Below are 24,651 nucleotides of genomic sequence, written 5' to 3' on the forward strand. Positions count from 1 at the left end.
TTCCTATCAATTCTATGTATGTTAAATACATATTCTGTCACCGCAACTCTATTTATACTTATTTCCATCTAAAATAAATAGAGAAAAATAAGCTTTACTCCAATCACTAACAATAGAACCGTAAGTTCTAAATCTTGGGATAAATTTAAAGAGTTATAGCACCCTACATAAAGGGAAGAAAAGAAAGTTTAAATATTTTGAATGCCCACTACTTGCCAGGCTCTACTTTCCATCTTATTCAAGCCACAAAGGCAGAGAGATATTATACTGTTTTGTATTATTAACTCCACTTAAAAGATGATTAAACTAATGTTCAAAAAAACTGAGAAACTTGCCAAAAGATACACAGCTGGTAAAAGGCAGAGCTAACACTCAAATCTAGATCTTCCAGACTTCAAGGTCCATGCCCTTTCCACTATGCCAAACTTTTAAACAAGATTTAATGTTATTCCTTGTGAGAAAGTTCTACTCCTAGGATCTTCAATATCCCAAATTGGCTTCCCTGAGACGAGTCATGGGAGCATTTTATGTTTAAAGCCCTCCCTAATAACACAGTTCATCATGTAGAAATCCAACCAGAAGTCAAAGACGGGATTTTAAAATATATGGTAGATGAATTAGAAATATGACCTATTAATTAAAGGATAAAATCATTCTTAAGTGATTTCATAAACTCAAATTAAGTCTAATATGTTAGCTAAAGCTTAACAAGTGGTGGAGGGTTGGGAGAATGGGGAGAGTGTTGTTTGGTTTTCAGCACAATAATAAATAATAAAAACTACTCTCTGAAGCCAGAGTCAGAAAAAATTCTATTTTACCTCTTTTTTTTTTTAATGATCTTAGAGAGAGCTTGAAGGGAGGGAGGGAAGGTGGGGAAAGAGGGAAGAAAGGAGGGAGGGAGGTTGAAGGAGGGAGGGAGGGAGGGAGGAGGAGAGAGAGAGAGAAAAAAAAAGAGAGAGAGAAACATTGATTGGTTGCCTTCTGCATGCACCCCAACTGGGGACCAAACCCGCACCTGGGCATGTGCCCTGACCAAGAATCAAACCCACCACCTTTTGATGTACAGGATGACTCTCCAACCCACTGAACCCACTGGCCAGAGCTATTTTAACTCTTAATATTACCATAATATTATATGGCTGGACTTTGAATATATTTCCAAAAATACAATTATTCATTACATAAACTGTTAAGATCAAGCCTGTATTTGCCTGAAAAATATGTAAAGATAATTCTGAAGAAAAGTTTTTCACCAAGACAAAGGCCTACTACAAAGTATAGTCAAATCGGGTCAAGGAAAAACATTCCATTTCCAAGAGATACTATTTTGATCATCAGGAAGAAAATTTCTAAATCTTTAATCTCAGATTTTCCCACAGCAAATAATTAAACAAGTATTCCTTCTCTGAGTGACGCAACTACTTTATCTGGTACCTGGTACCAGATACTTACTAACCAAGGGCTTCTAAGAGCTTACCAAATTAAATGAGTAATTAACATAGTTAAAAAAAACTTACCAGAGCATTTTCTTTTATCTTTAGATTATCTAAAGCCACATTACCTTTAAAAAAAGAAGAAAAATATAAAGTTAATATACCAGGAAGTAAAACCTGTCATATGGCAGTACTAAACACTACACTAAGTGCTAAGAAGACAATGGTGAGCAAAGCAAATTCAAGAACTTAAAAAACTATTGGCACAAAAGATTTGCTGTATGTGGACAAGGATTATTAGTTGTAGCAAGTTTTAGATTAGCCCAATGCAAAAGAAATTACAAAATATTTAAACTGCCTAATATTTAAATAGACAATGAGAAAGAATTTGAAAATTTTCAGCCTGAAGAAATTTAGAACAAAAGAAAGTATCCATCATTTTAAATAATTAAGCCAAAATCTCAAAATAAGGACATAAAGAGGTAACTACTAGAACAGAGCAATTATCCTGTAACTCAGGATTCTTCCTTTAATTATGTTGTCAACAAATATTTTCTACAGGAATATGGTTTTAGTCTTTTAAAACTCCAAACATCCTACCTTTTCAATGATTATTGCTTATGGTTCTAACATACTTTAATTAATCCAATTTTTCTTAAATCTGTTAAGTTACAAAAACTAAAGCCATAATGATACTGTTACATTACTCAAATTTTAAACACTGTATCTGTATTTGTCCATATATGATACTTAAATATTCTTGCTTACATAGAAACTTAAGCAAAAGAAAAAGTTTTCATTTCATTTAAATCTCTAAGGGTTGATGAAATGCAATCATAAATTCTTCAGTTATACCTTTTCTTAATCACTTATGACACATTTATTTTTTTAAAACTACTATGCTTCCTATGTTCTCCATAAATATTTTTCAATCGAGTAATTTTTCCTCATAGTTATTTTGGAGTGAATTAAAAGTATACTTAATTTTATTATTCCATTGTTAGAGATTTGCTTTTCCCCAGGCCTCTTATTTACTCAAAACAAACATTTATTAAGCATGTACTCTGAGTTAGATGCCAGAAAGAGAGCGGTAACTAGAACAACATCCCTTCTATTGAGGAGCTCACAGCCTAACAAAGGAGATTACATTTCTAAAATTTTGGAAATATTCTATTCGCATTCCAACAAAAGAGTTTACGGGATGCAAAGGAGGAGCACCCTCACTCTGCCTAGGGAGATCATGAACTTCACAAGAAAGTTTAGGCTAGAAAGCTGAAGAAATATTTACCAGGTGGGTAAGAAAAGCGAGCAAACAGACATCCATGAGTAAAACACATTTTAGAAACCACAAGTAAAGGTTTGGTGTAGCTGGAGGGTGTGAGAAAATAATACGAGATAAAGGGCTAGCAGAGGACAGGCTAACAGAATTTTTAGGATGAAAAGTTCACATAGGTAACAACAGAGAGATGAAATATGTATAAAAGAGATGATAAAATCAGAGCTGTTTTAGCTCTCGTCTCCTCAGAAATAACCAAGAAACTGTCCAAACAATTTAGCTACAAGGATACTGCAATATTGGTTATAAAAGCAGGATGGATGGATGGAGGAAGGGATGGAGGGATGGAGGGATGGAGGGATGGAGGGATGGAGGGATGGAGGGATGGAGGGAGGGAGGGAGGGAGGGAGGGAGGGAGGGAGGGAGGGAGGGAGGGAGGGAGGGAGGGAGGGATGGGATGGAGGGATGGGATGGAGGGATGGAGAGATGGAGGGATGGAAGGATGGATGGGATAGAGGGATGGAGGGATGGATGGGATGGATGGGATGGATGGGATGGATGGGATAGATGGGATGGATGGGATGGATGGGATGGATGGGATGGATGGGATGAGGGATGGAGGGATGGATAAGGAGGAGGGAGGGAGGACCTAAAGAACTAAATGTCCAGGAAGAAGGCATATATTATCATAAATCCATAATATAGAAAGAGAGGCAGACATGGAAAAATGTTCACAAAATATTGGTTTTTTAAAAAGGTTAAACAATGCCCACATTAATCCAATTTAAAAATTATATATGTACACACAGAAAACAAACAACGTAAGACTAAACACCATAATGATCACAGTGATTGTTTCCATACAATAAAGTTCATTTTCTGTGTATATGTATATTTAAATTTTTCTAAAATTGTTGAAAACTTCAAAAAAAAGGACAGAAGGAAGTAAGAAATGGGAAGAAAATACTACAGCAGTCTAATAAGAGGAAAGGGAAAGAATACAGGCAGTCAGATAGCTTCTACAATACACTGCAGAGAAATTAAAACCTGAAAAAGGCAGTAACTTCAGGGTTGAAGAGGCAGAGGCAGAGTAAAATGTTATTTTGGAAGTAGAACTGACTAAGATGTCATCACTCACCGAATGTAGGTATAATAAAGTAACTGTTGAAAACTGACGTGTTTGGGAATTGGGGGGGGAAATCCTTAAGAAGTATCATATGTACAAAAACTACATAGAATAAAAAAATATTCCTGGATTTAATTCTTTCAGATGGTGAATTACAAAAAAATTACAGTTGGGAACTCTATTCCAATCAAAAGAAGGGATCTGCACCGATGCTAGTGCACATTTGAAGCAATCCAAACTAGTTTAACAAGGTCTAAGACCCATATAGAGATTTGCAAACTTGCTCATAAATTTTTACTGTTCTACCCAGTAATACTCAACTAGTGGGTCAAGTGTCACCAGGAGTGCTCAGAAATAATCTGCATTACATATGAAGTATTTTTTAAACAATTGTTAAGGCACTAACATAATTTATATGAAAATAATAATGTCCTTATAAAATGACAGCTGCTTCTACTGCTGTGGCACTTTGGTTCTTTAATAAATAGATAGTACTTAAGATGTGAAATGCTGAAAACTACCAATATGGAAACAAGTATATTTAGAAAGTCAAACAAAAAGATAATACTGCTAGAGAGGATTTAAGGATTTTTTTAATTAATGTTTTCCAGTATTTTCTAATTTTAATAATAATCAGATACTTCTCATGTTAAAATATTATACAAATTATAAGAAATGGGGAAACAAAAACAAAGGTAAATTCTAATGTCAATATGACCTCAATATGTTTTATATAAATTGCTTCTATATCTGATATCTACCTTATCTACAGACATAAAAAAATCTATTTCTTCTACTTAGCACCTAGCAAGCAAATGTATACTTCCTCTCTGAAAAATGTGAATGTTATCTAACAAACTGTAAATATAACAATGAAATAAGAATGATATATTGGAAAAATTATTTGCACTGAAGGAGGAGCCACTAGTCTTAACACAAAGAAAAGGGGAGGAATAGCAGCATATTTCAGATTAACACCAGGTTAAAAGTGCATTCATTCTTTCAACCAGTAGTTGAGTGCCTTATCTAGGTAAGGCACTGCACTAACAAGTATTCTTCCACTAAAGTATATGGTTTTCTGCAGATACAAATGTAGGAATTTCACTGTTTATCCTATGAATGTCAGAAATTCTGTTAAAATAAAAATAATTTATAAACTTAAAATTAAATACCATTCCTAAATATTAACTATTTTTCATTTAACTGAATTCTGAGGAAAAGATTAAGATTAGCTTTCCATTTCTACATCAAGATAACATAATTTCATACACATGCAAGCCACTTTACCTGGGATTAAGAATACATAAAGGCAATGGGAAGTTCCTGAAAACCTGGAGTAAGGGTAAATATTTGTGTCTAATCTTTAAACATGGGGGGAGGGGGGGCAGGGGGCAGGGAGAATGACTAATAACTGGAAATGGATAAACTTAACTGACAGCCACTAAAGCCAACTCTCCATCAAGTGTCTAATTCCATGAGGTCTGGAAGAGACCAAAGTAACAAACAAGTAAGGAAGTTCTATGAAGTAATTTCTTTTTATGATGGACTGAAGGCCTAAAGGTTGAGTGTAAGCAATAAATGTAGTCTGTGCTTCAGAAAAGAAGGTTTCTGATTTTGAACCTGTATGATTCTCAGTAATATACTAGAAACATTTTGGGATGAGCATACATGGCTAGAGAATCAAACATAAAGTTTCAAAGCTACTCTTGAAGAATATTTTAAACACTTTAAAGGTGGAAATACTGCATGAAAATTTATCTAATAATCTTTACAATGAACCAGAAGGTGGAAATGAAAGTAAATCCATTAAATTAGCAAATAATACCAAGATAAGCAGAGTTAAAATTATCTCAAAAAATATAATAGGAAAAGAAATGGTTGCTAAATTATAGAAAACAACCAAATTAGTACACTTATGAATAAAAAATCAAACAGTACTGGAATAATATGGAATAAGCCTGTCTAGGTCCAAGAATAACTTTTAAAACACGTAACAGCCTACAAAATAAATGTAAGAAATACAGTGCTGATGTTAAGTACCTCCAGTCAGAAATAATCTATCTGAACTTTCAGAGGTTTAGCTATACCTTTCTTATGGCACTTAACTATATAAATCCCCAACCTGATTTACAAACTCCTTACTGATTCTCCTCATAGTAGGTGCTCAATAAATACTGACTTTATGGATTTAGAATGCATATTATGCCGGGATATAAACAACTATAAGAATATAAACCTTTATATTTTAGAAAACACTCTCAAATCTATCACATTACTTGATCCTCACAGCCTCCTGGTAAAGGAGGCAGGACATGTATATTTAGCAAAAGAAACTGAGGCTTAGAGAGGTAAATGACTCATCTAAGAATACTATGTCAACCTACTAAGTGGTAGAGCCAGGGCTCAAATCTGATGCCCAATGCTGTGTTCAGAACATCACACTATCCCTCTTCCCCCACCAAAAAACAAACAATAAAAAAATAAAAAGAGCAGAAAAGGTAAAGGATTTTAATTCAGAAGATAATTCTATCTCCCTTGGGGGGGAAATGCCATACAAGAATTAGACTCAGCATTAAGAGGCCATGTGTAGTTGGTAGATCCACATCTGGGCATTGCATAAGAATGTGAAGAAATTCAAGAACAAAAAGAGTAACTAAAATCAGTACAACAAACAAGACCATGCCAGAGACGATGTACAGTCAAGGTTCATATAAGGATGATTACCAGAAAAAAGGACAGTGCCATAGTAGAAAACATACAAGCAGGAGATGACAACACAAAATGGTCATTTTAGTACTTTTTTAAAATCTACACTTTTCCAAAATCTACACTTTTCCAAAAACAAAAGACAGAGAAATTCACAGGTTATGATCTACAACTATTTAGGACCACTAAAGATCTTTAAAACCTAATCTCCTGTCACTTACACATGAAGAAATTAAAGCCTAAAGTTATACAATTAATTTGTGGCAGTGCTAAGAATAAGAATCTACGTCTCCTGACTCCCTGGTCAATGTTCCTGATATAAAACATAGAAATTAATCCAAAACTGTGATTAAAAACAAAAAATGAACCAACACACAAAAATCCCATCTCTTACTCCATGAACCAAGATTTGCATATTGTAAAATAATGAAAAAAGAATATGTAGTGCTTGGTATTTGTGTTTTATTTAAGATTTCCTTTATGTATCTATAATATAAACACTCATTTATTTTAAAGTATATGAAAATATTCATACATTCACTTTCCAAAGAAGTGAGCTAGAGTAAATGACTGATCAGTTATTTTAAAGCATAAATCAAATTATTTTAATACCTAATGTTTTAGTAAATACTGAATAAAATACTGTAGCTATTCAACCCAAATTAACCAATCTAGATGCCTTTTAATAGGAGTACACAGTGAATTGTCTTAGGAGGGGAAAGTGGAAGAGGGGGGTAGGAAACAATTAACACTCTTTCCATTTCCCTATTGAAGCAGGAAGTCTTGGCAAAGAAAGCTGGAAATCTGCCATTACCACTGAACTTTCTCCCTTTCAAGTACACTTTAGGGATCTTAGTCGTGAATAGTGCGGCAGGCAGAGCTTCCTAGCAGAAAGGTTGCCAAAGTACCAACTTACAGTTTTATTTCTAAAACGGATAAATTTTAAATTTTTGATGCTATTTAAATATGTAGAAAGGTGTTTTTGACTTAAATTTTTAGGCATTGCTTTAATTGATGATAACTGAGCCTAAACATATTTTATATTACAATACTGAACTTTCTGTTGTTTATTTTACGTACTACAGACAAGCTAGTAAGAAACATGGCCTTCATTACGCCAAGTGTTGGCTGGGAAGAGAGGACTATAAAAAATTCTTCTATAAGTTTAGAAGTATCTAGATATGCTATGTTTTATGTGTCGAGGTAAAAAGAAGCAAAGATGCCTGCTTTTTCTTGCATTCTCAAGTTCCCTACAGCTACCTATCAAGACAATATAACATATTAGATTTGGATTTACAAACATCAACAAAAGGCTGGTATTTATCTTCATTTGTCTTGTCATATTTCATGACTGTGGCCTTTGCTCACCAGTATTGAGTAAAGAACAAAAGGGAAACATACATTATTTGACTACCATTTCTTACCATAAAGGCAGAGCAAGGACCAGTATGACTTATCTAATGAAGAAGCACACTGCTCTGGCCTTGTTCAAATCACAGAAGTTTAAAGTCGGAAAAGATGACCCTGAATAACCTCTCATTTACAGATAAGAAACTAGTGGTTGCTGTTCATTAACTTGCCAAAAGCCACAAACCTAGGCAGTATCAAAGGTGGAATATTATCCCAGGTTTCCTCCTTCCTTATGCTGCTCTGCTCCAACAATATCTGGCAGCTGATGGAAAAGTGTCAGGGGTGAGGTGAAGAACAGTCCAGTAACCAGCAAAGGCGCAGCCTGGTTTGCTGAGCTACCAGCTCCTGGTCACTGGAGCCACACCTTACATCCAACACATCACAGCCTCTAAGTATGTTCTATGTGTCAAGTGGAAATGAGAGCAGCAGAACTCTGAATGGAGGATTTTCCTGAATTTCCATAGTAAATCTATTTGAAAATTCAAATTGACAAAGGTTCTACATACTAAGCAATACTACGTAAGTAAAATTGCAAAATATCTGTCGTTTCAACATACCTTGTCAAATATTTGTTATTCTTAAAACAATTATCCTGGACACAGCTCAAATACCCAGGGGCTGTGCAGTTTATCTCCTGGTAGCAGTTTGCGAGAAACAAAACCGAGATAAACCTTCCTACCAGCCTAAGCAGCAATATGCCCACCAGGCACTTTTCTGAACCTCTGAAAACCTGATTTACAAGCTAACTGGCAGGTAGTATAAATAATGTAAGTGTGCATTCAAATGCAAGTAGGTTTTGTTTCTTTTAAGAAGTTTGTTTGGAAAATAAGAAATGTTTATCTATGTGGAGTTAGCTTTACACAAAATCATCACGCTATAAAATATGGAAACTCACAAGTCTGAAGTCTAGAAGAAACATACTCATGAAAACCTAGCTGTTTTCCACGACTCAGCTAGGTCTGCTTATCATCACTATTCCTATCAGTATTAACAACTTAAAAATTCTAATTACAGCCCAGCCAGCTTAGCTCAGTGGTTGAGTGTCCACCTATGAACTGGGAGGTCATGTGGTTTGATTCCCAGTGAGGGCACATGCCTGGCTTTAGGGCCTGTCCCCGGGAGGCCGCCGATTGGTGACTCTCATCATAGACGCTTCTATCTCTCTCTCCCTCTCCCTTCCTCTCTCTGAAATCGATAAAAACATATTTTTTTAAAAATCCCTCCTTTACACAAAACATTTTGGAAAAAAATTAAAATTACAAAGGATTTTCACACTATCTCACAGTGTTATTTCTCCATTTCACAGACAAGGAAACTGAGACTTAAAGAATGCTTCTCCAATTTAAAGACAATATCCACATACTACTTCCTGATTCTAAACATTCAAACAAATTTCCCCATCCTTATTACTCTACAACTTCTTGTTTAATCCACATGCCTATACGTGTATGAATGTACATACAACACAATCTTTTTCCAAATTATGTTAACACAACATTTTGATTCATAAAACTACTTCCTGATATCATCCAAGCAAAGATTATGCCTTTTTAATACATCTTTCAGTCACTTCTTAATTAAGGCATGTTTCTTGGTTATAAATTTCATGAGACATACTCTTCCTCTAAGTCCTTTTTTACTTCTTTGTACAATTTGTCCAGTGCCCTGAAGTTCTCCTATAAATGCAGAAGACAATCTCAATATTTTCCTTAGACTAGGGTTTCTCAACAAACATTTTGGACTGGATAAATCTTTGTCCTAGGGTCTACCCACTAGATACCAGTAGCACACTTCCCCCCCTTATTGTGACAGCCAAAAATGTCTTAGACATTGCCTAGTTCACTCTTGGGAGCAAAGCCATCCCTGGTTGAAAATCGCTGCCTTGGCTACCTGTGTGAAGTTTTCCAGGCTGAATTCTTCCCTTTCCCAAGAAGTTAAAATTTAAAAAGAAAAAAACTGAAAAAGTCAAACTTTATGGCATATAAACTTTATTTGCTAAAGCATATAGTTTTTAAATAAGATTACATAAAAATTTCAATTCTTTATAAAACTTGTCTACACCATGGATATATAAGATTAGTTATTTCATTAAACTGACATAATATTCCCATTTGTTTACCATAAAAAGTTTAAGATAAATTTCTTCGAGAATATTTTCAAAGACAAGAAATAATCAACTCATATATTTTGCCTTTCTATTTTAATGGGGGAATTAGTGTTATAAATAAAATATTCTAAGCAATAGCTGTAAAAGCCCATGACTTCTACTTTCCTTTATAACAACCACAAAAATAAAAGGCAGCAAAACATTACAGAAGTGGGCTGATAAAGCTGAGGGAAACCCTAATTGGACTACCACTGGATATAATGCCTGAAAAAAAAAGTGGGGAGGAGGGGATTTATTTGCTCAGGTCTGTTATAAAGTTGATGTTGGCTACTGGCAGAATACCCTATTCTAAAAGGAAGAAACTGAGATGAAAGAAAAGAACCTCTCTTTTCTAATAGTTTGCCCAAAAAGAGGAGCAAAAGAAATAAAATTATGGGATTTTAATATCAGTTGTGAAAAAGTTCAAAATGCTCAGGCAGTACAGTTCCAATTTGCACAGTAAAAACGTTTACATTAGAATTACGGAGTACTGGCACTGGAAGGACCCTTAAATGTTACCTACTCCAATCCCTAATTTTAAAGGAAAAAAAAAAGGAAATCTTCCAATGTATCCATAAATTTTATTTCAGGGCAGCACTCCATGGTTCTATTAACAACACTGCCCAATATAAATATATGGCTCACATACGTAATTACAGTAACCCTTGAACAAGGCAGGTTTAAAAAAATCTGAGTATAAGTGGATCCACAGAATTCAAACATATTCAAGGGCCAGGTGTTTTTTGGTTGGTTGGTTGGTTTTGGTTTTGGGGTTTTTTTCAGTAAAAAGAAACAAGGAATAAATTTTAATGTATTGTATGTAATGCTATATAATAAAATATCATTTCAACACATAATCAACATAAAAATTGAGATATGACATTCTTCCTCCTGTGTGTTTTCCCAAACTTGGTGTATACTTTACACTTACAGCACGTCTCAATTGGCACTAACCACATTTCAAGGGCTCAATAGCCAATCTCTGCTGACCGAATTAAAAGCAGCCCCATCCTTTTGAGTAATTCTTTGATTTCCCTCCAAACCTGACAAAAATTCTCAAGTCTTTTGTAGACTTAGAAAGTATCCTCAGTGCCCCCAAAGCCTGACGCATCATTAATGCAAATAATTAAGCTTTCTGAAGAGGGTGCAAGCATAGTAGTTACTGTCCACTTCTATACACTTAACCCCTACGATAGAAACACTGGAGTAAACGCTCGGGCATGCAGCTAATTAGTGGGGATGCTAGCCTGCATTCCTTCGTATCGCTCCGAAACAAAACTGAAAGTCTTCCTCTTATTGGGGGGCGAAGTAAATGCGAAGGGAAGCAATCAGTTTCTCTGAAACTGACACTGCGGACACGCCTTTCGCAATGGTCCTCGCCTGCCAGTCCTTCCCAAACCCTGCAATCCCAGAGAAAGAAGCCAGCTCCTGGTCGCTATCAAATGCCAAAGATAGCTGCGAGACGCAATTTCCCTTTTCTTTTTTCCCTGATGCCACTTTATTTGAGCGTGTGCGAGCACGCAACCATCCTCACTCCACGCGGTGCGGGAGCGGAAAAGGTTGTTTTTTTTATGCTGGGGAGCCAAAGGGGCCACTCTTGAGGGCTGCAAGGGGCGCCCCCCAAAGTAGGCAGGGCAGGGGCTTGAGCCTCCGGGACCCGGGCGGCGCGAGCGCGACCTGCCGCATGTCCCCAGCCCGGGCCGGTCCCCGGGACTGAGGGGAGGCGGAGGCGAACCCAGGCCTCTCGGGGCCTCGCACCCGCCGCCCAGGGCGTGGGGGCCCCGCAGAGCGCCGTCCCCGGAGGCGGAGTCTCGGGCGGCGAAAGGAAGCCGGCCCGGGCTGGAGCCGCAGCACGGGCCCCTCCGCCCGCGCCGCCACGCGCCGGCCGCGCCCGCTCGCTTACCGCCCCAGATGCCCAGCTTCAGCTGGGACTTGTTCAGGTTCTCCACATAGTCCCCCAGGAAGCGGTTCAGCAGGTCCGCGACCACCGACTCCAGCACCATGGTGGGGCTGCGGCGGCGGGAGAGGGAGGAGCCGGGACGGCCCGGCGCGGCCCTGGGCGGCGAGCGGCTCGGCGAATGACAGTCCCTCCGGCGCCGGCCCACCCCGCGCGGCGCGTGACCGGGCGTGTGCGCAGGCGCGCCGCCGCCGCCGCCGCCGCCGCCGCCGCCGGGACCCGAGGCGCGCGGCCCAGGCCCCTGCGCCTCCTCGCCGCGCAGCGTACGGCCCGCAGCGGAGGGGAAGCTGGCCCTGGGCCTGCCTCGGCAGCCGCCCCGGGCGCGGCGGAGGACCTTAGGGGGGCAGGAGCTAACCGAGCGCCGGGCCCCGTGTGTGGCCGCCCGCTCGCCCCCCGCGGCCTTCCGTTGCCCTCGGGGCCGGGGAGCGCAGCCGCCTCGGGGGGGAGCCCGCCGGCCCCGCGCCCGGAGCCCGCCCCAGCACCCCCTAAGCAGCCGCCCCTGCGGGCGGGCGGGCAGTCGGAGGCTCTGCACCCTTGCTCTGCTGCAGACACATGGACTCTGCCTGCGGCAAAGGCCCTGCCCTTTCTGCTTCCTGAAAACACGCTTTAATAATTTAGAAGTGGGAGGTGTAGGGCCGGAACCGCATCAAACGACGGCAGATGGAATGGGAACTGAATGTGCATTTTGTTCTTAACTCACTCTTTGACTCCCTTCTCTGTTGGATTCGTTTTTAATTAACGCAGAGCCACTTCTTAGGTAACTACCTCATTAAGAAAATAACAAAAACGTGGCACTTCTTTTTTTTAAGTTTATATGTGGCTTACAACTTATTTATATATCACTTTCTTCCATGCTATCATTGAACTGTCTCTGATGTAGCAAGACATTGAGAGTGGGGCTTTTATAATTCAAGGACTTTTTACGTTAGTGAAATTTACCCATTGACAAGCCAATTCTCTTTAGAGACCTGGACGTTTTTTCTAAAAATATATTTCAGAAAGCTGTGGAGATACAGTGAAGGAATGAACCTCAGAAGTGATAGGCTATTTGTAGTCCTTAGCATTTATTAAATGTTTTGCTACACCTTACATCTGAAAAACCATGTGTGAATTGTTCTTAAACAATGGCTACAGACTGAATGCGTCCTCCCAGGATTCGTATGTTGAAGTTCCACCCCACAGTATGGTGGTATTAGGGGGTGGGCCTTTGGGAAGTAATTGAGCCCTTATGAATGGAAGGTACTCTAATAAACAGACCCCAGGGACCTTCTTCCCCCATCTGCCATGTGAAGAGAGAGCAAGAAGACCACCATCTGTAAGCCGGGAAGCGGGCCCTCACCAGACGGAACTGACTGGCCCCTGGATCTTGGTCCTTCCAGCCTCCAGAACTGTGAGAGAGAAATTTCCATTGTTTTTAAACCATCCGGTCCACACTTTGTTATAGCAGCTTGAAAGGACTAAGACAGGATCAAAAAGAAAACATTTCTTAAGTTCAAAGTCTACTGGAGAAGGGGGAAAAAAGTCAAATGTCTATAATTGGTTTTATGTAAAATGGATATCAAAGAAAAAACCAATACTAACTAGTACTGTCAATACCCACCTTCCTCCTCCATTCCAGCACACAGACAGTGAATTCTTAACCATTTGTTTTTCATAGCTCAATCGCCCTGACAAAACACCTAGGAGCACTTTGCACTTCTTTCCTTCACCATCCACAACCAATTAATAGCCAAACCTGCCCATTTTGCTTTTGCCATATTTCCTAAATTCTTTTTATGTCTCACCTGGACTATGCAATCACCTTCTAACTGGCTTCCTGGCGTCCAGTTTTTCCCTTCTTCATCTTTCTGCACACTGCCCGGAAGCTATTTTCCCAAGGCACAGGGGAGCTCAGGTTAGTCACCTGATCAAAAACACCCAATAACTTTACAGTGTTCAGAAAGCCCTCCTCAATCTGTCCCCAGGCAGTTCCAGTCCACGTGCCCTCCTCCAACAATCCCTCTCTCCTTGTACACTCCCACTAACTATGCACTGAGGGGAATGCCATATATATATAAAGTTCTGGTTGGAATAGCCTCATGCATCATAAAAAGTTTAGAAACAATGTATGAATAACAAAGATGAAAGATGCCACAGGCAGAATAGCAGGGTCAAGAAAATGGAACAGAGGTGTGATCTGGTTGGAGAAGTGGGCAATACTAAGCCTTCTGTAATAATAATTCCTTGTGTTTCTATGATACTTAATAGTTTTGAACAAATAATGCATATGGGTGCTTTTATATGCATTATTCCATTTTATTAATACTTCAGTTATACCTCATGAGCTATCATGCCATTACTATGCCAAGGTATGCACTTTCATGTAATCATCACAAAAGATTTGTAAGATACGTAATGCAGGTGGTAGGATTGTCCCCATCTTACAGGAAAATTAAGGTCAGGAATATTAAGTGATTTATCCAAAGTTACACAGCAGGTATTCATTTCCTCCAGTTCCCTGAGCATTGCCACCCTTATCTTTTTCAATAATTACAGTTAAATCACCACTAGTACTCAGAGATCTTACTTTGAAAGATTAATGATAGAATAGAAAACCTCAGGGTGGAAAATTCAGCTAAAAATTGTCAGTACAGATAATGCTATTACCATATAGTAATAAAAGCTTTTAAATTTTAATATTTTCCTTTTTAAGTATGTTTTATCCACACAGTAATGCCGCAAATCTTCCATACTTCTGGAAAAAAAAAATTACAGCCCTTATCCAAAACAAACTATAATGTCAAGAAACACCACTAGCACTTTAATGTATAGAATAGTACCCAAAGGAATTTAGATACAGAGGTTATCTAAAGAAAAAGAACATTGTAGTAATTATAGTTCTTAAATTAATTCTGGCTAAGAACAATGAGGACAAAAAAGGCAATTACGAAACGAAACGGCAATGAAAGATTAAGCAATAAACACAGGTGAGCAAATTATTTTTTTCTGTTAAAAACAAAAGTCAAAATTAGTGACACTTTAAAAAATGACAACTCTTATAGAAACTAAAACAGCAATACAAAATCAATGAAACCAAAAGCTGGTTCTTTGAAAGGATAAACAAAATTAATGAACCTTTAACCAGACTCTTCAAGAAAGAAAGAGAGAGGACCCAAATAAATAAAATCAGAAATGAAAGAGGAGAGGTAACAACTGACATCACAAGAAATACAAATGATTGTAAGAAAATATTACAAAAAACTATATGCCAACAAAATAGACAACCTGCGCAAAATGTACAAATTTCTAGAAACACACAATCTTCCAAAACTGAATCAGGAAGAAGCATAATACCTGAATAGACCAATAACAACTAAAGAAATCGAAGCAGCCCTGCCGGGCGTGGCTCAGCGGTTGAGTGTCGACCTAGGATCCAGGCGATCAGGGTTCAATTCCCGGTCAGGGCATATGCCCGGGTTGCGGGCTGCAGCCGATCAATGACTCTCTCATCATTGATGTTTCTATCTCTGTTTCTCCCTCCCCTTTCCTCTCTCTGAAATCAATAAAGATATATATTTAAAAAAAAAAAAAAAATTGAAGCAGTAATCAAAAAATTCCCAGCAAAAAAAAAAGCCCTGGCCCTGATGGCTTCAACAGGTGAATTTTATTAAACATTCAAAGAAGAACTAACACCTATCCCCCTCAAACTATTCCAAAAATTTCAAGAGGAGGGAGACTTCCAAGCTCTTTTTACGGGGGCAACATTATCCTATACCAAAACCAGGTAAAGACACAACAAAGAAAGAAAATTACAGGCCAATATCCCTGATGAACATAGATGCTAAAATCCTCGACAAAATATTAGCAAATCAGATCCAGCAATACATTAAAAAAAAACCATACACCATGATCAAGTGGGATTTATTCCAGGGATAGAAGGTTGGTACAATATTTGCAAATCAATAAATGTAATACATTATATAAATAAAATGAAAGATAAAAATCACATGATCACATCAATACATGTATAAAAGCATTTGATAAAATCCAGCACCCATTTATGATAAAAACTCTCAGCAAAGTGGAAATAGAGGGTTCATACCTCAGCATAATAAAGGCTATATATGAAAAACCTACAGCCAACATCATACTCAATGGGCAAAAACTAAAAGCATTTCCCTTAAGATCAGGAACAAGATAGATATGTCTGCTTTCACCACTCTTTTCAACATAGTACTGGAAGTTCTAGCCACAGTGATCAGACAAGAAGAAGAAATGGAGAAAATAAAACTGTCATTATTTGCAGATGCCATGAGATTGTATATAGAAAAGCCTAAAGACTCCACCAAAAAAACTACTAGGTCTAATAAATGAATTCGGCAAAGTTACAGTATACAAAATCAATATCCAGAAATCAATGGCATTTTAAAAATAAAAATAAATAAAAATAAAAAATAACAACTTTGCTTGAAAATAGAAAAATAAGGAATTCTAACTTCACACTACTGCTTACCCACACCCCATTCCCCAAACCCACTGTTTGTTAAGAAGAGCAAAAGGGATTTGGGGGGGGGGGGAACACACAGAAAGACAGGAGAACGCTAGAGAATCAGCATAACACCATGGAGAGTCAGAAAAGTTAGGAAGGTTAAGTAGGAGAAAGCATGGGAGTGGACTGCAAGTGTTAGAGCCAGGAGAAAGCAAATATCGTCTGATTCACCTTCTTATTTGACATATGGGAACACTAAGTGCAAGAGAGAATTGAGGGACTTGCCAAAGTCCCACAAGTTAGTGACTGTCGGATATAAAACCCAAGTGTCCTGACTTCTGTTCTGCATTCTTTCCATTACCATACTCTAGTTCTGTTGAATGAGACGGACAAATCAGAATAGCAGCATTTTACTTGGTTGTAAACTCTCTTTTTCTTGCTTTCCTTGTGATCCAGCCTCCTATATATTATTTTGTTAAAGTCTGCTTTAAATTGTTCAGTTTCATTCTACTCTAAGAGCACCTCTGGCCTCCATGATTGGTGACCTATTTATGATCACTTCAGAGAATTGTTTGCCAGCTCCATGGATGTGCCTATGGCGATAGCTGTGAGCTCAGAATGACCACAGTCTTCCTCTGAATAGATTTGTGTGTTCCAGGCACAGGGCCTCACCCTGTTACACCATCCTCCCAAGTACCGAATGGCTCGTACTTCCAAAGTAAGTTAAACATAGGGCTTAATGTGGTCATAAGGGACCAGCCATGCAAGGGCACATCTCTGCTGTTTTCAAGAAATCTTATACAGGAAATGCTTCTAAAATGTTATTGAAGAAGGTGCATTGTTAACAAAAACAAAGCAGATCTGCTTTGCTTGGCCAAGAAGAAAATTGTTTTTTAAAGGAATCTATGTGTGAATCAGCTAATCCCTGGCCAAGCAAACCTTTGTAATAAACAACCAGAACTGTTAGCTAGCACTTACTGTGTGAGAGGCATTTCATACATTTTTAACTCTCACAACAATCTCATGTGATAGGTATTATTACCTCCATTATAGAACGTGGGCTCAAAGAGATTAATTAACTCATCCACAGTCCTATAGCTAAAAAGTTGCATAATAGATTTGAACCTAGGACAGATTCACTCCAAAGTATAGATTTCTTCACCCCTACATCATTTCTCATGCCCTGGTGCTTTTTTTCCTTTCTCCCACCACAACATAGCTTTCTTAACTTCTCAGCCAGCTTCTCAGATTGTGAGTCTCAGCATTTTAACTAAGGGCTCTCTGGGCTCTTACTTGGGAAGCTAACAGCATCTTGTCTCCTGAGAAAAGTTAAGTCAAAACACATGGATGTGACCCACAAGTCAACTTGGTAATTATTCTCCCACGTGTTTAGCACTGGCTCCAGAATTTTAACCGGGAGTGGAGATTATACAAAGACCTTAAGTAGTTAGTCAAGGTCATGGCAAACCCAGGGACCTACAGCCCCTGCCCTCCAGACTAAATATATAAATAATGTGCTATAGTCTCTTCTCATTCCTGCTTTTGCCGTATGGAATTCAAATATTCCACCCTCATCATTTTATTCCTCCTCTGAAAGACGTACATGGCTGATATGATCGCATACAGCCCGGATGCACCTGCCTAGCATTGTGGCTGGAAACCAGGAAGCATTCAGTAAATACTGTGTTGAATGAATAAATGAATGAATGAACATTTGTTCTTTTCGGTTACAATAATAAACATGATGTCTGGCACTGTGTATGTCAGGCTCTATGCCAAACTCTTTATATGCACTGTCTCATTGTATACTCACACAACTCTACAGGTAGATACTATTATTATTATAGGTCTCTCTTAAAAAGTCACTAATCCCATTACCTCACAAAGGCTCCACCTTCTAATTTTACCTTTGATTCTGTGGCTTACAAAAGTTAAGCAGCTTGCTTAAAGTCAAATAGGGAGTCACCATTCTAGCATCAGAACCAGATCTAATTTCAGACCCAGTTTTCTTAATCACTATATTCTACAACCTCCTTTCTATTTTTATTAAAAATAATGATCACTGCTTCTATGCATGAATTCAATTTAATTTATGAAAAATTATTTGGAGAAGCAATTCATTTACAAGGCAGAATCTTAGAGAGAACTGGTTAGCATACACCCAAACACTGAACGAAATGCCTCAGATCTTTTAACCTAAGCTAGCTGGAAGCAGCTCTCTTACAGAATTAACACATGTAAGTTTCATAAGGAATGAAAAGGATCTCAGGTGGGCACAGCCTATAACAGCCAGATGTAGTCAGGGTCCCTCCAAAGGATGACTCTGACAGCCCAGTTGTATTCAGGAATATATTTCCCAATGAAAAATCAGCACACACCGACCTGGATGGTGTGGCTCCATTGGTTGGAGTGTCATCCTTTACACCAAAAGGTGGCAGGTTTGATTCCTGGTCAGGGCACATACCCAGATTGGGGGTTCAATTCCTGGTCTGGGTGCCTATGGAAGGCAACAGATCCATGTTCCTCTCTCACATTGATGTTTCTCTCTCCCTTTCTCACAAATCAATAATAATAATAATAATAATCCCACACATATCCTCAGGTGAGGATTAAAAAAAAACACAAAAAAACTTGCCCAGACGGGTGTGGCTCAGAGGTTGAGCATCGACCTATGATCCAGGAGATCGAGGTTCGCTATCTGGTCAGGGCACATGCCTGGGGTTGAGGGCTCAGTCCCCAGTAGGATGCATGCAGGAGGCAGCTGATCAATGACTCTCATCACTGATGTTTCTCTCTCTCTCCCCATCCCTTCCTCCCTCTGAAATCAATGAAGACATATTTTAAAAAGAAAAAAAACTAAAAAAAATTAGCACTACCAAAAAAAAAAAAAAATCAGCACAACATGGCTTAAAAAATGGGTTGTAAGATTTTTTATATAGAGGTATATGATACATATAATCTTCTATGTAATCATTAATGTATGCTAGATGATTTTTTTACATATGGATACACCCCTGTAACCACACACGGATCAAGATATGGAATATTTTCAGCACCCCATAAGGTTCCCTGTACCCAGAGTGATCCACAAAGAGAAAACACTTAGGACAGAAACCCATAAAGCAAGTTAAGGAACTTCGAAAGCTGGGCACGGAAAGTCCGAATTTGGTAGAGGGTATTAAGTAAGAATTAGACAAACCTGACTTTTGTCTTCCCTTAGTGGTGGATGCAGACGCAGAATGCTGTGCATTCACATTGTGTCCCTAGATCCTCACAATGACTCTGCGACATAGTGAAGACTTAACCCTCTTTTGCACGTGAGGAAAGAGAAACTTGGTCAGGGTTCCTGAGGATAACATCCCCACCCCAAAGCAGGAGAGAAAAGGGACTGGATCTCTTGAATTTGCGCGGCGGATCGCGCCACGTCGCAGAGGAAACGCTGGTGGGGGGAGGCCGGGAGTCAGGTTACCAGGCGGCGCGGCTCCCGCCCGCCCAGCCGCAGGCTCTGGGCCGCGGGTATAAAAGCGCAGGCGGCGGGCCCCGGGCTTTGAATTCGCGGAGGCTGCGCGCCCTGCGCCGCGCCCGGGCCGTGCCCCAGGCAGAGCGGCGCGAGAGCCACGGGCGCCGGACCTCAGGCGCATTCGGTGGGACCCGAAGCCTTGCTGACCTCACCCCGACGCCACTCGTCTGAGGCGCTTTGCGCCTATAAAGGGAGACCAAGCTGAATGTCCTGGAGGGGTAATTATTTTAATTCTCGCTGAGGACTAGTGTACTAATCCAGGGATGCAGGAAACCATTGCACAAGCATCGAGGACGGCGTGAGGCCAACATTTTGACAATCTCCGTCTTAGGCCAGCTGGGGCGGATCGAAATGAAAGCCATTAAGCCCTCAAGTGTTCGTGACTAAGGAATGGAGCCAGGACAAATGAAGAATGGTTGTCAGTCATAGCTGATACGATCTTGGACAGAACTTAGTTTGCAATAGCGGCGGGGGCTGGGGGGGGGGCAGTTTGCCTCGTCCCAAAGGAGGCAGGAGAAAGCACCCCCAAAGTAGAAGAAAGGAGATAGGAATTGCTGTGCCCTGCGGGGCTCACTCGGACGGCACGTGCGCACTTGTGCATTGCTGGCTGACCCGCTCCAGCGGAGGGTCGCCCAGAGCCCGCCCCTGCCTCCTTGATGTGGTGCCTGGAACGGCTCGGCTTAGGTCCCCAGCGCCTCCTGCGGGGCGGCAACGGACGTCTCCGGGGTCGGTCCGCTGGATCCGCTGCCATCACGCCCGCCACGTGTGCAAACGTGCTCACCCCAGACCGCATCCCCGAGTTCTGCATCCCCCCGCGATTCGCGCCCTGCCGCTCCCTGGCTTCACTCCGGGACTCCTGGGTCAAAAAAGCAGAAACTGACGACGGCTCCGGGCGCACCGACTGCGACCCGCGCTCGCAGGCCGCGCTCTCGCTGCCTCACCTGCCCCGCGCGCGCACCGCCTACGGCTTCTGCGCGCTGCTCGAGAGCCCGCACACCCGCCGCAAGGAGTCGCTCTTCCTCGGGGACCCCGGAGCCGCCGCGCTCCTGCAGCCGGACGCCGCCCCGCCTGCGCTCCGCCCGCGGGCCCGCACCTACGCCGGCGGCGGAGGAGGAGACGCCCACCTCGGGCCCCCTGGCGGAGCCCCCGCTACCCCCACCGAGGCATCCGGCGGCCCACGCCCGCCCCGGAGCGCGCTCTCCCCGCGGCCCCGCGGCCCCCGCCTCCTGCGCGCCCCCGAAGGGCTGCTGAGCCGCGCGCTGTGGGCCCGGAGGAGTCGCGGCCTGGCCCGCGCCCGCTCTCTGTCCGCCGGGGACGTGAACGAGGGTCGCAGCGCCAGCTCGGGGTCGCCCCCCCGGACCCTCTCCGCGTCCCCTCCGTCGACCCCCGGCCCGCGGCCCGAGCGCTTGGAGGCCGAGGGCACCGTGGCTCTGGGTCGCACCGGAGGCGCCCTGCGCCTGGCGGCCGAGTACAGTCCGGCCAGCGGGCGCCTGTGCCTCCGCCTGCTGCGCCCCGAGGGCCCCGCCGGAGGCCCGGCCCAGCCCCGCACCATCTGCTGCCGCGTCAGCCTCGTCCTGCAGCCGCCGGGCAAGACGCGCGCGCAGCGCAGCGCGGTGGTTCGGCGGAGCCGCAAGGCCGCGTTGGACCAGGACTTCTGCTTCGACGGGCTCCCGGAGGACCAGCTGCGCCGCCTGGCCGTGCGCGTCAAGGCGGAGGCCGCGGGCCGCGGGCTGGAGCGGGGCCGCCTGCTGGGCCAGGGCGAGCTGCTGCTGGGCGCGCTCCTGCTGCTCTGAGGGCGCCAGGCCTCAGCCCGCCCGGGCGCTCTGTGCCCGCCGGGGGCCCTCGGACCCTCACAGCCGTTTTGTACAAAATAAACGTTATTTATTCTTCTACTGAAGCCTTTAAGTCCAATATTGGCTGAGATGATACTGGATTAATTATAACAGTAAAGGATGTGATATTTTATGTATATACCTTCAAAATTCTTTTTAGCAAATAGTATGACGTTCTGCAGTAGGGTTTCCCAGTACAGAGAGCCGATTAAGTGCATTCCATTTGTTCCGCACAATCAATCATTGGGAGATAATGAATTACATAGAGCATTAAAACCAGAGGGCTTCTTGGCGATCGATGTGCTCCTTCTTTTGCAATTTGTTCATTCCACAACATCCACTGAAACCATCTTAGAGGATTTATTAGTTTTTTAAAAAATATATGTCTTTTTTGCCCAGCCGGGCGTGGCTCAGCGGTTGAGCATGGACCTAGGATCCAGGAGATCAAGGTTCGATTCCCGGTCAGGGCACATGCCTGGGTTGCGGGCTCAGTCCCCAGTAGGGGGCGTGCAGGAGGCAGCCAATCAGTGATTCTCATCATTGATGTTTCTCTCTCTCTCCCCCTCTCCCTTCCTCTCTCTGAAATCAATAAAGTTTTTTTTTTTAAGTCTTTTATTGATTTCAGAGAGAGGGAGGAGAGAGAGAGAAACATTGATCAGCTGCCTCCCGCTTACCTCTCACCGGGAATCCAGCTCGCAACTCATGCGTGGGAGGCTGCTCAACCAACCAAGCCACACCGGCTGGGCAAGGATTTATTACATTTGAAACATTGTTAAGACCCTGGAAAAGAAATTGAGGCCAAGAGGGGTGAAGTGACTTCTCCAAAGTCAACAGAGAATTAGTAGGAATTCCAAGGTGATATTCTTGGCAATATCTTGTTGGAAAAGCATTGGAGGAATTAAAACCGTTTTTGTCTTCTCAGCTTAATACTATAATAGTTTTACAATTATTAATTTCTGATTCTTAAAACCACCCTTAAGAAATTGGCATTGCAATCTCACTTTATAGATGAGGGTATTGAGGCACGGAATAAAGAGCAGATTCAAGATTTGCCCTGGGCAATCAGTATTGTAGTCATTACTTTCTGTAACACCACAGAATCTCAATAGCTCATCTTACTAGTGTGAGAATGCAGCTTATATCTAAAATTGCGGACTCTGAGATTGGGGTCTCCTCGCATTCCTCACCCTCTAGTGGAAGAGCAAGTCAGTTAAATGAGTAATTTATCTCATGCTAATGACTTCAGGCATTGAGATGAGCTGAGTCTAAGCCTCTGAAGACAAAGGGGTGGCAGCCAGAATGGCACAATGTACACTAATGGGCCGGGGCAGGGAGTTAAGAGTATGGATAACATTGTTCTACCTCTAACTTTTGATAATAAGTTTGCTATGTTTTAAAGAGTGATTTTCCTTCATCCATCACATTCACTGCCAGCCAGCCATATTTCTTCCTTTCTTATGCATATAGGAGGGAAATGTGCCCTAGGTGAGGGTTGAAAATATTTAAATGTGTGGTGTGTTAAGTATAACTACATAATCAGTCTTGACTTAGAATCGGTTTCTGCTTTCATTAAACCGTTGACAGGTGTATTTTTTAAAATATGTCTGTATTGCTTTCAGAGAGAGGAAGGGAGAGGGAGAAAGAGATAGAAACATCAATGATGAGAGTCATTGATCAGCTGCCTCCTGCACGCCCCCGACTGGGGATCAAGCCCCAAACTCGAGCACGTGCCCTGATGGAGAATGGAACCGAGATCTGGATCATAGGTTGATGCTCAACCGCTGGGCCACGCCCGCTGGGCAAACTGTTGACAGTTTTATCCATTGGTGCTCATGAAAAATGCTATTTAGAAAAGACTTCCTATTTCAGTCACAACTCAGGTATAAAATGAAAATGGGTTATTGTGATGGGTATTTACAATGACAATCATTGAATAAATGTGAAGAATGTGATTTCATTAACTGTCAAAATCATCCACAATCAGAAGCTAGAAATGATTGACCAAATAAATGATGACATAACAGTAATTCAGATCGATCATGTGCTCTTCTCTCTAAGTCACAATTTTTTGGCCTTCATGACAACATTTTTTTAAATAATTAACCTTCATGGTTTTAGAAATTTGGTAGAGTAACTAATATTGACTTTACATTTGTAGCACTTTAAAAGGAAAATAAATGAAGAGTGAAAAACATTTGGCTACATACAAGATTATTATGGGTTTTTATTTTTCTGGGATTTTCCCCCCAAGTAGCAGATCACTTTGATGGGTTAAATAGTAAAATCTTACTCCAGAAAACATTGCAATCACTATTGTCACAAGATTATATACAGGTAATAATTTGAAGTCAGAAGTGTCATTTTATTAAAAACATAAATCAGCCTGGCCGGGCGTGGCTCAGGCCTAGGATCCAGGCGATCGGGGTTCGATTCCCGGTCAGGGCACATGCCTAGGTTGTGGGCTAGGCAGCCGATCAATGACTCTCTCATCATAGATGTTTCTCTCTCTCTCCTTCTCCTTTCCTCTCTCTCAAATCAATAAAGATATATTTTTTAAGACCAACAAAAAAAAAAACCCATAAATCAATGCCTTTCAGGGTCCTAAATTTTCCATGAAATAATGGTGGGCATTTCCAGATTTCCACTAATGTCAAGTTATGGTCGGTCAAATAATGTAAAAACCTAATCAACATAATTTTAACATGACTGAAATAGAATCAGAAGTCACAAAACCATCGAATTTTAAAATTGAAAGAACAGTAAGAATCATTTTGTGC

At 41.3% G+C, this 24,651-nt stretch overlaps 2 protein-coding genes across 5 annotated transcripts in view; one reads left to right on the forward strand and one right to left on the reverse strand.

The window, feature by feature from the left end:
• The window catches only part of VPS13C (vacuolar protein sorting 13 homolog C), a 165,423-nt gene extending 153,199 nt beyond the window's left edge, over nucleotides 1-12,224 (reverse strand). For 2 of the 4 annotated variants that reach the window (XM_081137882.1, XM_081137884.1), the window contains exons 1-2: nucleotides 12,001-12,224; nucleotides 1,518-1,561 (exon numbers count right to left, since the gene is read on the reverse strand). In XM_081137882.1, coding sequence (XP_080994008.1) covers nucleotides 1,518-1,561; nucleotides 12,001-12,100 — 144 coding nt within the window. In that variant the 5' untranslated portion in view covers nucleotides 12,101-12,224. The remainder of the gene's footprint in view (nucleotides 1-1,517; nucleotides 1,562-12,000) is intronic. The other 2 variants (XM_081137883.1, XM_081137885.1) reach the window with 1 other exon arrangement.
• A 7,881-nt stretch (nucleotides 12,225-20,105) lies between these two features.
• Nucleotides 20,106-22,420, forward strand: C2CD4A (C2 calcium dependent domain containing 4A). Its single transcript, XM_081141028.1, has one exon. It carries the CDS (start codon nucleotides 20,699-20,701, stop codon nucleotides 21,833-21,835), a length of 1,137 nt encoding a protein of 378 aa, XP_080997154.1. The 5' UTR covers nucleotides 20,106-20,698; the 3' UTR covers nucleotides 21,836-22,420.
• The last annotated feature ends 2,231 nt before the right edge of the window (nucleotides 22,421-24,651 follow it).

The sequence above is a fragment of the Miniopterus schreibersii genome (genome assembly GCF_964146895.1).
Source record: "Miniopterus schreibersii genome assembly, chromosome: 1".
NCBI lineage: Eukaryota > Metazoa > Chordata > Mammalia > Chiroptera > Miniopteridae > Miniopterus > Miniopterus schreibersii.

Excerpts from the sequence above, each read along its gene's own strand:
- C2CD4A (XM_081141028.1), top strand. The coding sequence starts at position 20,699 with ATGTGGTGCCTGGAACGGCTCGGCTTAGGTCCCCAGCGCCTCCTGCGG.